This window comes from Taudactylus pleione, unplaced genomic scaffold, assembly GCF_031769625.1.
Source record: "Taudactylus pleione unplaced genomic scaffold, aTauple2 ptg000019l, whole genome shotgun sequence".
Lineage (NCBI taxonomy): Eukaryota > Metazoa > Chordata > Amphibia > Anura > Myobatrachidae > Taudactylus > Taudactylus pleione.
Genome location: NW_028284421.1, coordinates 3,692,229 through 3,705,105, shown reverse-complemented (window position 1 = coordinate 3,705,105; position 12,877 = coordinate 3,692,229). Strand labels below are relative to the sequence as shown.

General features: G+C 39.3%; 1 protein-coding gene across 1 annotated transcript in view; it reads left to right on the top strand.

Moving 5' to 3' along the window:
• RFX7 (regulatory factor X7) overlaps positions 1–10,372 on the top strand; it is a 139,414-nt gene extending 129,042 nt beyond the window's left edge. Inside the window, exons 7-9 of the mRNA XM_088445060.1 lie at positions 128–335; positions 4,113–4,408; positions 5,716–10,372. Of these exons, the coding sequence (XP_088301186.1) occupies positions 128–335; positions 4,113–4,408; positions 5,716–8,946 (3,735 nt within the window). The 3' untranslated portion in view covers positions 8,947–10,372. The remainder of the gene's footprint in view (positions 1–127; positions 336–4,112; positions 4,409–5,715) is intronic.
• Positions 10,373–12,877: the final 2,505 nt, after the last annotated feature.

The following is a 12,877-nucleotide window of genomic DNA, read 5'->3' as shown; positions in this document are numbered from 1 at the left end:
TTTTTTTGACCAAATTATGATTAAGAAAAAGAAATTGCATAATTTAATCTCATGAATGCTTATTTTATCTTGTATGTCCCTATTGCTGCATATTTATAGTTTGCTGACCAGTTGTTCTTGTTTTCAGCTGGATGGTATGGAGGTATCGGCTCAGTTGCAGAATGCAGATGAAGAGGTTGTGTCTGCAGCCTGCCGCCTGGTTTGTGAATGGGCGCAGAAGGTCCTCAGTCAGCCATTTGATTCAGTTTTGGATTTGGCACGTTTTCTCGTTAAAAGTCACTACATTGGCACTAAATCCATGGCAGCTTTAACTGTAATGGCAGGTGACTCAGCAGGTAATATCCTCGTTTTGAACTTTAAGTGTGCTGTGATCCACTTAAATGAGTTAAAAGAAAATGCAAATTAAAATGTTTTCATTTGTTTTATGTTTTCTAGACTTTTTGCATATTTCACAGGTACTTCTGCTGCCCATTCTGATATGGCATTACACACATCTTGTGTATGGAAAGTGAAGGGGACTTTAATTTCAGTAAATTAGAAATTATCTGTCACTTATTATACATTTATGAAAGCACTACATACATGAAGAGTGCCAGAGAACATGCTCACTGGCTAAATATATATTTTGGAAACAAAACATTTACAGGGCCATTTTATTCTTCTTAATGTGTAATGTAGGTACGCTTTGGCGATCCATCTTTGCTCTTTTTTTTTGACTCACTCCATAGGTTTTCTGAAAAATGAGCAAAGATTCTTTACTGTAAAAATAAGCATTTTGTTATGTGTCGGTATTATGCCCGCCTTTATGTGTCATAATATACCCGCCTATGTTATGTGTCTGTATTATGCCCGCCTTTGTGTCTCTATTATGCCGCCTTTGTGTCGGTATTATGCCCTCCTTTGTTGTGTGGCTGTATTATGCCCTCCTTTGTTATGTGTTGGTATTATGCCCACCTTTATGTTCTGTATTATGCCCGCCTTTGTTATGTGTCAGTAACACAGCCCTATTTTGTTATGTGTAGGCATTATGCCCTCCTTTGTTATGTGTTGGTATTATGCCCACCTTTATGTTCTGTATTATGCCCGCCTTTGTTATGTGTCAGTAACACAGCCCTATTTTGTTATGTGTAGGCATTATGCCCTCCTTTGTTATGTGTTGGTATTATGCCCACCTTTATGTTCTGTATTATGCCCGCCTTTGTTATGTGTCAGTAATACAGCCCTATTTTGTTATGTGTAGGCATTATGCCCTCCTTTGTTATGTGTTGGTATTATGCCCACATTTGTGTCGGTATTATGCCCAGGTTTGTGGTTGTATTTGTATAAATTTGTACAATATTTATAATGTTTCCATATTATGCTTTATGATTATTGTGAAGCTCATACATCGATGTGTCTGAACCTGCGGTTGGACTGCCGCAGTCGTCTTCACAGCGTGTGGAAGATCTTTGTATGTTTCGTCATGGCGGATGAGGAAGACGTGTCTGTGAGATTGTCAGAGATGTGTGATTGAATTTTGTGTTACACTTGAATATAGCGGAAATGAAACTCATGAAAAGTTATGGCAAGCAATATGGTGGAGAAACAATTAGTCGTGCTGCAGTATTTTGGTGGTGTAAGCACTTCAGAGGGTCAGGAAATTGGGTATCCTCTCCGACATTCGAATGTTATTCTTGCACGATTCAACTCGTTGATGCATCTTTTCTGTGAGATTTCTGGGTACCCACCTGGCACACACGCGATGCATTTTACGTTTCTTTGTCACAATATGCTGAACCTGTACAAATGAGATGCCAAGTCAAGCCGAAAGTTTTTGTAAGGTTAACCTTCTGTCATTTTGCAACATCTATGTAGCTTTAGCAATGTTGACATCTCTAACCATGGTGGATGGTCTCCCAGAACACGATTCGTCATTCATTCGCATATTACCTTCTTTGAAGTGCTTCCACCACCAAAATACTGCAGAACAGATAATTGTTCCTCTACCGTATGCTTGCCGTAACATTTCATGAGTTTCATTTCCACTTATTTGAAGTTTAACACAAAATTCAATCGCGCATCTCTGACGTAATCTCACAAACACTTCATCCTGATCCGCCAGGACGAAACATACGAAGATCTTCCACTCGCTGTGACCAAACAAAGAAGACTACGGCAGTCCAACTGCAGGTTCAGACACATTGATGAATGAGCTTCACAATAACCAGCATAGCGTTGCCACGTCTATCTATGGGACAGAAAAACAGTGGCAGTCTCGTAATATACAAAAGTTGTGATTTATAACTGAATGTTCTCTTAATATTAACAATATTAACAAAGTGCATCTGGAGGCATAACCACTAAAAGAGATACATAATTAAAAATTAAAACTATTCTAAAGAATTAGTATAATATGCAAGATTGATTGTTGCCTCCATACGTGGACAGTTTCTATCTGCTATATATGTAGAATCTTAGGGGCCTATGTACTGCCTTGGGAGATAAAGTGGACAGAGTACCAACCAATCATCTCCTAACTTTTATTTTTCAAACGCAGCCTGTAACGTGCTAGTTAGGAGCTGGTTGGTTGGTACTATATCTGTGTCCACTTTATCTCTCTGTAAGTAGTGGCAGCGGCCGGTCGGCGCATGCGCGGGCACTTTGTCACGGTATTTTTTGCAAAAATACCATGACTAGTGTGCGGAGGGGATTCGCAGGGACAGAGCTTTATCGCAAGCTCTGTCCCTGCAAGGGATTTGTAGTAAATCCCTGTGATATTGCCTGAATTCGCAATGCGAATTCGGTCGATAATATCACACTACAATCTGCATTCAATATGCGGATTGTAGTAAATAGAGCCCTGAGACACCTTTTTAGGCCAAAAAACTGCCTGGTGCTAGCAGAATCACACTTGACCTTGCGGCTCATTCATGCCGGGTGGCGTATTGAGGCTAGGTGTATGAGGACACATTTGTACATGGTCACTTACTGTCTGTAACTACCCCTGGAGCTGCTTACTACTTGTGCTTCAGAAGCTATAACAAGCACCATCTTTACTCTTGACTGTTATTTAAGATCAAGGTTGCTGGGAAGTAGGTAGATCATTGACTCAGGGTGATGGGTTACGTACAGAAGAGCCAGGGTACTTGTTAGAGTATTAGCTTTTATTTGTAGGTCACATGATAATCGCAGATAATAGGCTTTGTGCAGGATGTTGCATTATACGTAGTGTATTGCTCATATAGACCCCTCTAAGGGACTGTTATATATAACTAAGTGGTAGTAAGGATACAACAAGAGTACTAGATAGTACACACTTAACATTGTGGAAGTACAGCCTTTTTATACAGTTTATACACTCTGGTTGATTGGGATTAATTCAGCTCCATGCATGTAGATCAGGCAGGATGTTTTCATACCTTGTAGCATTCCTCTCAGTGGCAGGGTGGTGTGTTCTTCCCTCCTGTCCAGCAAGCCAGCTCCTCTCCTCCCTTGCGCCTCTAAATATGGGTTTAGAAACTCCAAACTGGAGCTGTTCAGCAGCAGCAGCACATCCCCAATTGCTACATAAAGCACAGAACAGACTGTGTTGCAACAAACAAGAATAAAGTACCACATATGTGGGATGCAGCCACCATGGCGACAGTCATAATGTCGTCACCACAATGTCAACATTGTTGAATTGTTGACATTGAAGGGGTAGGTTTAGGCTGTGGAAGGGGAGGGTTAGGGGTAGTCGACAAACCCAACCCCCTTGAGTCTATCTTAGCAAATACATACCACAAGTTGGAAACCTAGGCTCTAGATTTTATATTTGTAAATGATTTTGATGATATATATGTTTTGCTGCCTATCAATTGAATTGATCAGAAATCGTAAATACCTTTTTGGATGATTTTAGTATTTGAGAGCTTGAATTTAGAGTATCCCTTGTAAAATATACATATAGTTATTTAATTTGTAATACTTAATACTGTAAATAAAATGTATAAGGGTAATTGTTACTCCCCTTCATTTCTATCCTTGCAGCTCACACAGAATGAAAGAGCACAGGGTGTACCTAAATGTTTTGCATAAAATTTTCCACTTGCTTTTTAGCAGCCAACAAACCAGGTGTTCTTGTCTTCTTGTAGGATTAAAGGGAATAACCCAGGCATCTGCATTTGTACCTATGTCTGAAAGCAATGCCTTCCATCCTCAAGTAAAGACCTTAGCTTCCCCTGTAGATGCTAAACAACAATTACAGCGGAAAATCCAGAAGAAACAGCAGGAGCAAAAACTTCAGTCGCCTTTGCCAGGAGAACTGCACATGAAGAAACAGGATGGAACGGCTCCGAATGGAATCGCTGGTATCTGTAACGGAAGCCCTGCAATCCTCTCTCCACAACCTATTGGAATTGTTGTGGCAGCTGTTCCCAGCCCAATTCCGGTAATTCTCAGGTGTAGCGGGTCTTTTATGAAGGCTTGTTCTTAGGCAGTCTGTTATCGGTGTGTATTGGTCCTCATTTACAAAGTTTATAGAATCATGCGATTTTATTATTATTATTTATTTATATGGCGCCACAAATGTTCCGCAGTGCCTTACAAAGTACATAAACAAGTTGTAGGCAAGCGACTTACAGAACAATACACTGGAGGACCAGGACATGGATAATATATATTGCTACATTAGCGACCATAACACCCAGATAAGCAACAGAGCACAAGCAACCAAGTGTTAGGTGCCCTAGTGGTGAGTAAGAAGTAGATGAAACTAATTGTTAGGATTTATTATTATTAGCGTTTATTTATATGGCACCACAAATGTTCCGCAGCGCCTTACAAAGTACATAAACAAGCTGTAGACAAGCCACTTACAGAACAATACAACACAGGACCAGGACATGGATAATATATATTGCTACATTAGCGACCATAACACCCAGATAAGCAACAGAGCATGAGCAACCAAGTGTTAGGTGCCCTAGTGGTGAGTAAGAAGTAGATGAAACTAATTATGTTAGGATTTATGTTATATTAATTAAATTAACCTTTAGCATACTTCACAAGCACAATTCTCTTGTTCTATAATTTTTTAGGCTGTAGTGCAATTTGCTACACGCCCAAAATATTTAGCGACGGGGGCATTTAAGTGTTTTTGCCATTGTAGGGTCTCCCCTAGATTGTAAGCTCCTAGGAGCAGGGTCCTCCTCCCTACTGTCTCACAGCCCTCTGCTCTAGCACTTCAATGACAGCCTTCAGCTTCCCAGCAGTATAGTGTATGGAGAATTGTGGTGCTAATTGTTACTTGTGCTCTGTTTTTATTTTTGTTCCTGTATTGTAATATGATGATCTGTGTACCCTGTACTGTTTTACTGTTGACGTATGTACGGCGCTGTGGACCACTTGTATAAATAAGTAAAATGTAATAATAATTGTAAAATAGTTTACACATATACACTGACTTCGTAATGAACAGATATGATGGCTCATTAATGCCTAATGTACACATTTTCTCGCATTCAGGATCACAGGGTATTTATATGTTACCTTGCGATCAGCAATACCTGTTACACCTTTTGTTATTGCTGAATTAAGCACAATGTGAGTGGAAGGCAGCACATATTAGCAGTTATAGATTACAAAATACCTGTTTTGTAGTAAATCTAAATTTACTTGTCTACAGTTTAAACATAATCGTGGACTACATATTGCTAGAATTATCTTTGATTTTCTCAATTTGTTTTATTCTAACAGGTACAAAGAACCCGGCCACTTGTGACCTCGCCTAGTCCCATTGGCTCGTCTGAGGGGAAGGTTCTGCCACTCAACGTTCAAGTAGTTACCCAGCACATGCAGTCTGTAAAGCAGTCGCCAAAGACTCCCCAAAATGTTCCAGCAAGCCCTGTTGGAGATCGATCTGCTAGACATCGCTACCCTCAAATTTTGCCTAAGCCAGCCAGTTCTAATGCTTTGACGATCCGCTCACCCACCACTGTGGTTTTCACCAGTAGCCCAATTAAGACCGTTGTGCCAGCACCACATGTCAGCTCTCTGAACGTTGTAAAGATGACGACAATATCACTTGCCCCTAGCACTTCAGTGAAACAAACTCCACCTGTAAATAGCAATGGAGCCTCAGCAGATGACAGTAGGACTGTGCCACAAATCAAAAATGGCTCTGTGGTCTCACTGCAGTCTCCTGTACCAAGGATAGGCACACCTGTTGCATCGTTAATAGAGGTTAAAACAGAGCCTGAAATACTGACAGGGGAGAACCAGTTACAGTTCCAAGAGAACACCGATGGTTCCAAATCCAGAAAAGGTACCCCTGTTATGTCTTTTATACCCAAAGTCATTCAGGAGAAACAGTATCAAGATGTTGCCCGTGACACTCAGACTATCAAAGCCCTTGATCAGAGAGCAGAAGGAACAAGGACCAAATGCAAAAGTCGCTCAGTCGAAGGTGCTCCTGTTTTTTCAGCCAGCAGCTGTCAAGGCACTGTGACTCTCTGTGTTGCACCTCAGAGTTTCTTTAACAATAGTCCCAGTCCAAACACGAATGGTGACCCAGCTGGAAAAGACATTAGACTGTCTAACAAAAGTCCAAGAAAACGCTTGACTGCTACTCAGCAGGACTTGCAGATACCACCAGCGAAAAAATCACTTATTGGTCAGTTGTCTTCTGTCACTGCTGAAAGTCAGAGGCCAGGAGTAGGGAGTACTGTTAAGAAAGTTCAAAAAGCACCGACAACAAAGAGTGATAACACAGTAACTGTTGCGTTAATACCTAGCAAAGCCACTCAACAAGGGAATAGTACTGTAATGGTAGCAAATTATTCCTTGAACTGTGTTGTCGAAAAGGCCACCGATACCCCTGAAGAACTTATGGCCACGTCACAGGACGCTAAGGTAAAACTGGAAGGCACTGTATTTAAGTTTGTGAGTGATTCAAAGTCAGAAAACCCTTTTAATCAAAGTGCATGGCAAGAAATTGCTGAAAGTTCAGATTTCACATCTGGAAACTGTGGGCAGTCTCAAAGGATTGGCGTTATGGATATTCCAGGAACTTCTGGTGCTAATAACATGCAAAAAACAGTTTGGGAACCTGTGGACTTTGAAGGACTACAACAGGATGCTTACAGCCAGCAACTTGAGGATTCATCTTTGAATCAGCTACAAGCACACTCTTCTAACCAGTTACCTCGGCGCTCCGATCTGTCAGATCCACCTACAAATGACAATTTCTTTTCATTTGATGATGATCTCACACAGGATAGCATTGTTGAGGAACTGGTGCTAATGGAGGAGCAAATGTCAATGAACAACAATTCTCAGAACTATGGTACTTTAAGTATGGTGCTCCAAAACCAAGCAACGGCTGCTCATGGTACACCAGTACCCACCCATTCAAACAGTGCCCACTTCTACCATTCAGTACATAGCAGTGGTACTCCAGTTCACACTCCTACTCCAACACCCACTCCAACTTTAACTCCAACACCCACATCAGAGATGATTTCTGGCTCTCAGAGCTTGTCAAGAGAGAGCCCATGCTCTCGATTAGCTCAAACCACACCTGTAGATAGTGCTTTAGGAAGCAGCCGACACACACCAGTTGGGACCCCACATTCTAACTGCAGTAGCAGTGTTCCGCCAAGTCCAGTTGAATGCAGGAATCCTTTTGCATTTACCCCTATTAACTCCAGCATCTCTTATCACGATGCTAGTATTGTTTCGAGTAGCCCTGTAAAACCAATGCAAAGGCCCATGGCTACACACCCAGACAAAACTAAGCTAGAGTGGATGAATAATGGATATAGCTCTGTTGGCAACTCTTCTGTTTCTAGTCATGGCATTCTTTCAACTTATAAGGAGCTGGTGGAGGACAGTTTCAGAAAGCCACATGCTTTTGCCGTGCCTGGTCAGTTATATCAGTCTCAGTCGAGGCATCATGACAATCACTTTGGACGCTTGACCCCTGTGTCTCCAGTTCAGCATCAGCTAAGCAGTACCAGCAAACAGGAGGGTTTTGCTGTTCCCGCTCCTTTAGACAACAAAGGAACAGGTTCATCGGGAAACAACAATTTCAGGTGTCGTAGTGTAAGCCCTGCTGTTCACCGCCAACGTAATTTAAGTGGAAATACAAATTGCACTGCTTCAAATAATGCTCCTCGATCTAATGTGACTGCTTTTGGATCTGTAGTCACTCCAGAAGTCCATAATATACTGACAAATGTCCAATCAGACACCAGTGCCAACAGCTTAGCGCAAAGAAGTCAGTCAGTCCCTTTAACCTTAATGATGCAAACTGCTTTCCCCTCACTTCAGAAGCAGAATAACACACAGAACATCACCCATGTTTTATTAAACAAACTGGATTCTGACCGTGACGATGCAGTTCGAGGGTTAGGAATAAACAATATGCCTTCCAACTATACTGCAAGAATGAATCTCACTCAGATTTTGGAAACATCTCCCATGTTTTCTGGTGCCAATCAACAAAATATGATGAATTCCAGCACTTCAGCTTATGAATTCCAAACGCCAGCTTACCTCACGAAAAACAGCAGTACTGATCCAATTGGTTTTACTACTGGAGACAGCCAAGCACAATCTGAAATTGGAGAGCAGCAACTTGATTTCAGTAGCACTGTCAAAGACCTGCTAGATGGAGAAAGCCTCCAAACTAACCAGCAACTTGTTGTCCAAGTTGCTTCAGATTTGAACAATGCCTCTGATTTCTCCAATGAAATCCGGTTGTCTTCTGAACTCTCAGGCAGCATCAATGATCTGAACACTTTAGATCCAAACCTGTTGTTTGATCCAGGTCGACAACATGTACAGGACGATGAAGCTACACTGGAGGAGCTGAACAATGATCCTTTGTTCCAGCAGATCTGTAATGAATCTATTAATTCCATGACCTCATCTGGATTTGATTGGATAGAGAGCAAGGACCATCCTACAGTTGAAATGTTGGGTTAAACTTGTACTATAATGTAGCACACTGTATCAAAACAAAAAAGGCAGACGTTGTATTTGTCTTAATGGAAGTGCCTCCCGCAGCAGAAACATTTATAATTATGAGCTTTTCAAACGTTTTGCTGCACAGGTCTCAATATTTCATCTGTTCTCAACATGATAATCATATAATCTGCAGTACATGGGCAGTTGGCGAGCCAGTATTAATTATAATTAGTCCATTTCTGTGTTTTTATTTTGTCCCTTTTGGTATGATTTTATTTCAGCTGACAGAAATTCATATCTTGCTACACTAATTAAAACATGCTTTTATTCTAACATTTTTTTTAGCTAATTCTTAGAACATGCTACTGCTTACATGCCCTGTATAGAGTTTGGTTGTAAGCAATGAACAACTGCCCACTTCATTTTCTTAAGTATGGTGACTTAGGTACCCATGTGAATTACCATATCATTTGTGGTATACCTTACAGTTTTTAAGCAAAGAAAAAAAATGGAATATGTATCCCATTAAGGACTAATAACTTTAAACAGTTGTTAAATTAAGAAAAATACACTAATTTTTTTTAAATCATTTTAACACATGACATTTTTTTTATTTTTTTTTAATTTAATGGATTTTTCCATATGAGCTAAAAATAAAAATATTCTCCAGTGAGGGTAAGGATGGAGTGGATTTGACAAAGGGGGCAGTAGGATGCAATCTGGTATTTAACCAGAGGATGCTGACATGCAGCCTGCTCACCTGAACTGGAACAGCAACTGATATTAAGCTCTGATGTTTCTAATATCTGTACATATTAGAAAGTGTGTATTTGTTGCATGTGTTTATTTCACAGAAAAGTTGCAAATGGACTACAAATACCATTGCGGTTCTTACTCCGTTTTTACCTAAGATGCTTGCATGCTCAGCAGTGACTACTCTTCTTTTATAATTAGAGAGTAACAGTGTTATTTTGGAACATCAAATCTAGAAATTTAGAACATAGGAAAAATCGTTCCCTTTCAAGATATCATTCATATTTTTTAAATTTGTTTTGCATAAGTCACTTTCTTATTTCACGTATCCAAGATGGCTGTTGGGTAAGACAGCATACTTCTATGACTTTTACAACCAAACATGCCATTCAGAATTAAAAAGCCGTCATGAAAAGTTTTTACTTTTTGTAAATGCATGTTAAACAATTTTAGCTATGTGTACAAGTTTGGATATGCTCAAACTTCCTAAACCATTGTTCTATCTTTAGCAGCACTTCACAAACTACTTCTACAGAGTAGTAACATTACCGAACACCCACCAACTGCAGCGTTAGCCCAGTCCATAATCTAATGGACGTTTATAGTTGTATAGCATATTAAATATGATTGTGTTTTTATCTCTGCCAGCTTTTGTTGTTTGAAAAGATGAAAAAAAAAAAAAGAGGAAAAATAACTACAAAACCAGACGATTACCATTGTAAATCATCTTGCCAAAAGGTGCTATGGCCAACTCAGAGCTCTGTAAACCTGATTGTGATAGTGAGTTTACTTGGCTGTTCTATGTGTTTGCTGGTATTTTTAAATTTATTTTTATTTATTTTTTAAATACCTGCTCTTAGTACTTGTTACCATTGTACATTGAGATGGAGCACTATTGCGTACCAAAGTATTATAAGGAAAGTAACCCAAAGGATAATTTGATATATATTTTGGTCTAAGCAGGCATTTATAATGCAACCTGTGAAAATAATATGTCAAGGGTATTTGGACCATAGCTAGTAATTTACTCTTTATCCTATAGTAGTTGAAATTATTATACTCGATCAATTTACTGCTAGATTAGTTTGCCGTATTTGCTGAATGTTGCGGTGAAAGGATTCTGTTAATTTTGCTAGCGTTGAAAAATCATCAAAGTAAAAATTGGCAATGCAAACACTTAAAATTTTGATGAGAGGAATTTTATCTTCTCGCTCTGCCTGGAAACTAATTAAGAAGGGGTTTAAACTTCCTGTTTATAGGGGCAGTTCTTGAAACAGAAACAAATAATCACAAACAAGTTCTCAGGTTCACTCATTGCACTAAACTTCTGCTGAACCTGTGGCGCGGCACCTCTTTTTGGATAAATGCAACTATTTTGCCCCAGAGTAAGACAAAAAAAAAAAAGGAAAAAAAAAAACTTTAAAGAATAGTTCTGAATTTCATTCTATTAAGAAGAAAATATGGAATGTCATAAAAATGACATACAGTTGTCTTATGTAGCAATGTGCATTAATCTCAGTGAGATATTTCTATTTCTTATTCTCTTACATGAGAATATTACAGCAGGAAGAAATTAAGTTTTAGTTGCTTCACCGTGTTAATACATGATCACAAAATGTGCATGTGTGTATTACCTTGTACAGTCTCAGTATATTCCTGTAACCACTTTTTGCTGTATTAAAACTTGTTCTGTGTTGATCAGGCAAGCATAGTTATTCACAGGTTATTTCTTTTTTATGTTTACTAACTCAACTTCGTTATTGTTAAATATGTTTTCTGAATTTTTTTTTTGAATTTTTTTTTTAGTGTTTTAAAACTAAATACAATAATTGACCTTTGTATCATGATATAGCATCATGAAATGATCATTTTGCAAAAGGCTGCAATACTCAGACCTTTGGACTATGAAAGGGAGATTATCGTATGCGTTGCATCTGAGTCACTGTACAGACCCAACATAATGTGCATTATCTGCAGCACGTAACGGAAACAATCACCTTTCATCTTTTCATATTCCTCAAGTAAAAAAAAAAACTGAAAAAATGACCCTTTGTTTTGTTGTCTGTTGTACTGCTGAAACTACAGTAGTTTAAAATTGCAGTAGATTTTCAGTTATGTTTTTTTATGGAAAGTGCTCAAAATTGTTTTTTTAATGTTTTCAGAAATAATAAATATTTTATATGAAAGTGTGCTCATTTCTTTCTGTTTGTCAACAGTTGTGATTGATTTGATTTGCATGTGTGTGATCAACAGTGATTGTAATGCTGTCAAGTAACTTAGAAATTATAAAGAGACGTTACACCGTTACTTACCCTGAAAGCAGCAGACATATTTTAGTGTAAAACCATTGTACTTGTTCTTCATTCAAAACGCAGTGCTGTAAAATTAATAACTTGTGATCATTTGGCCAAGGTTCAGTCAAGACGGTATACTAACTTACATGAGCAAAGCGGAGTGATGATAATTCATTCTTAGTGAATTGATGGGTTGGTTCAGGAATTTTGTCTAGATTTTGTGAGAAACTGCCCTCTGTCCTATAGTCACATCATATAATTTAAAATCTACGGCCCTATTTAAGAACAATAAAAAAAATTGGTGCAATATAGCGCCTGTTTTTGCTGCTGCTCGCTGCGCTATTTAACCTCATGCTGCTTGTATTTAACACTACTATGCCCTCCGGATGGCGGAAGTGTTATTTTACCTGGCAGCAGTTTTTTTTCTGCTCGCACAGCCATTGGCAAGTGAAGAGGATCAGTGCAGACTCCAGAGAGTAGGTGAGAGGGGGCGGAGAGTGGGAGTGAAGGGGAGGAGCTGCAGCAGTGCATTGTGTGTAATGACCTGGATGCCACAGCCTCCCATCGGGAAATTAGTGCTCAGCAATGCCAAATTAAGCCAGCATGACCTGAAGAATTTGCGGCAGCACAACGAGCAGGAAGTCTAAAACACTGGTGGTGGTTAAATACCAAACCCCGTACATTTTGTATGGGCACAGGAAATCTGTCTAGCGCTCCTGCCTCCTATTAGTTAAACAGCACTATCTGTCTTCATAGATAGCGGCAAGGTACTTAAGCACCTTTTAACATGAGAAACAAGTGATAATAGCCTTATCACTCTGTTAAATGGGGCTCCATAGCATTATTACTATGCATTTGGTTAATTGTGAAAGGAGTATAACCATATTAAAACCATTTTAATG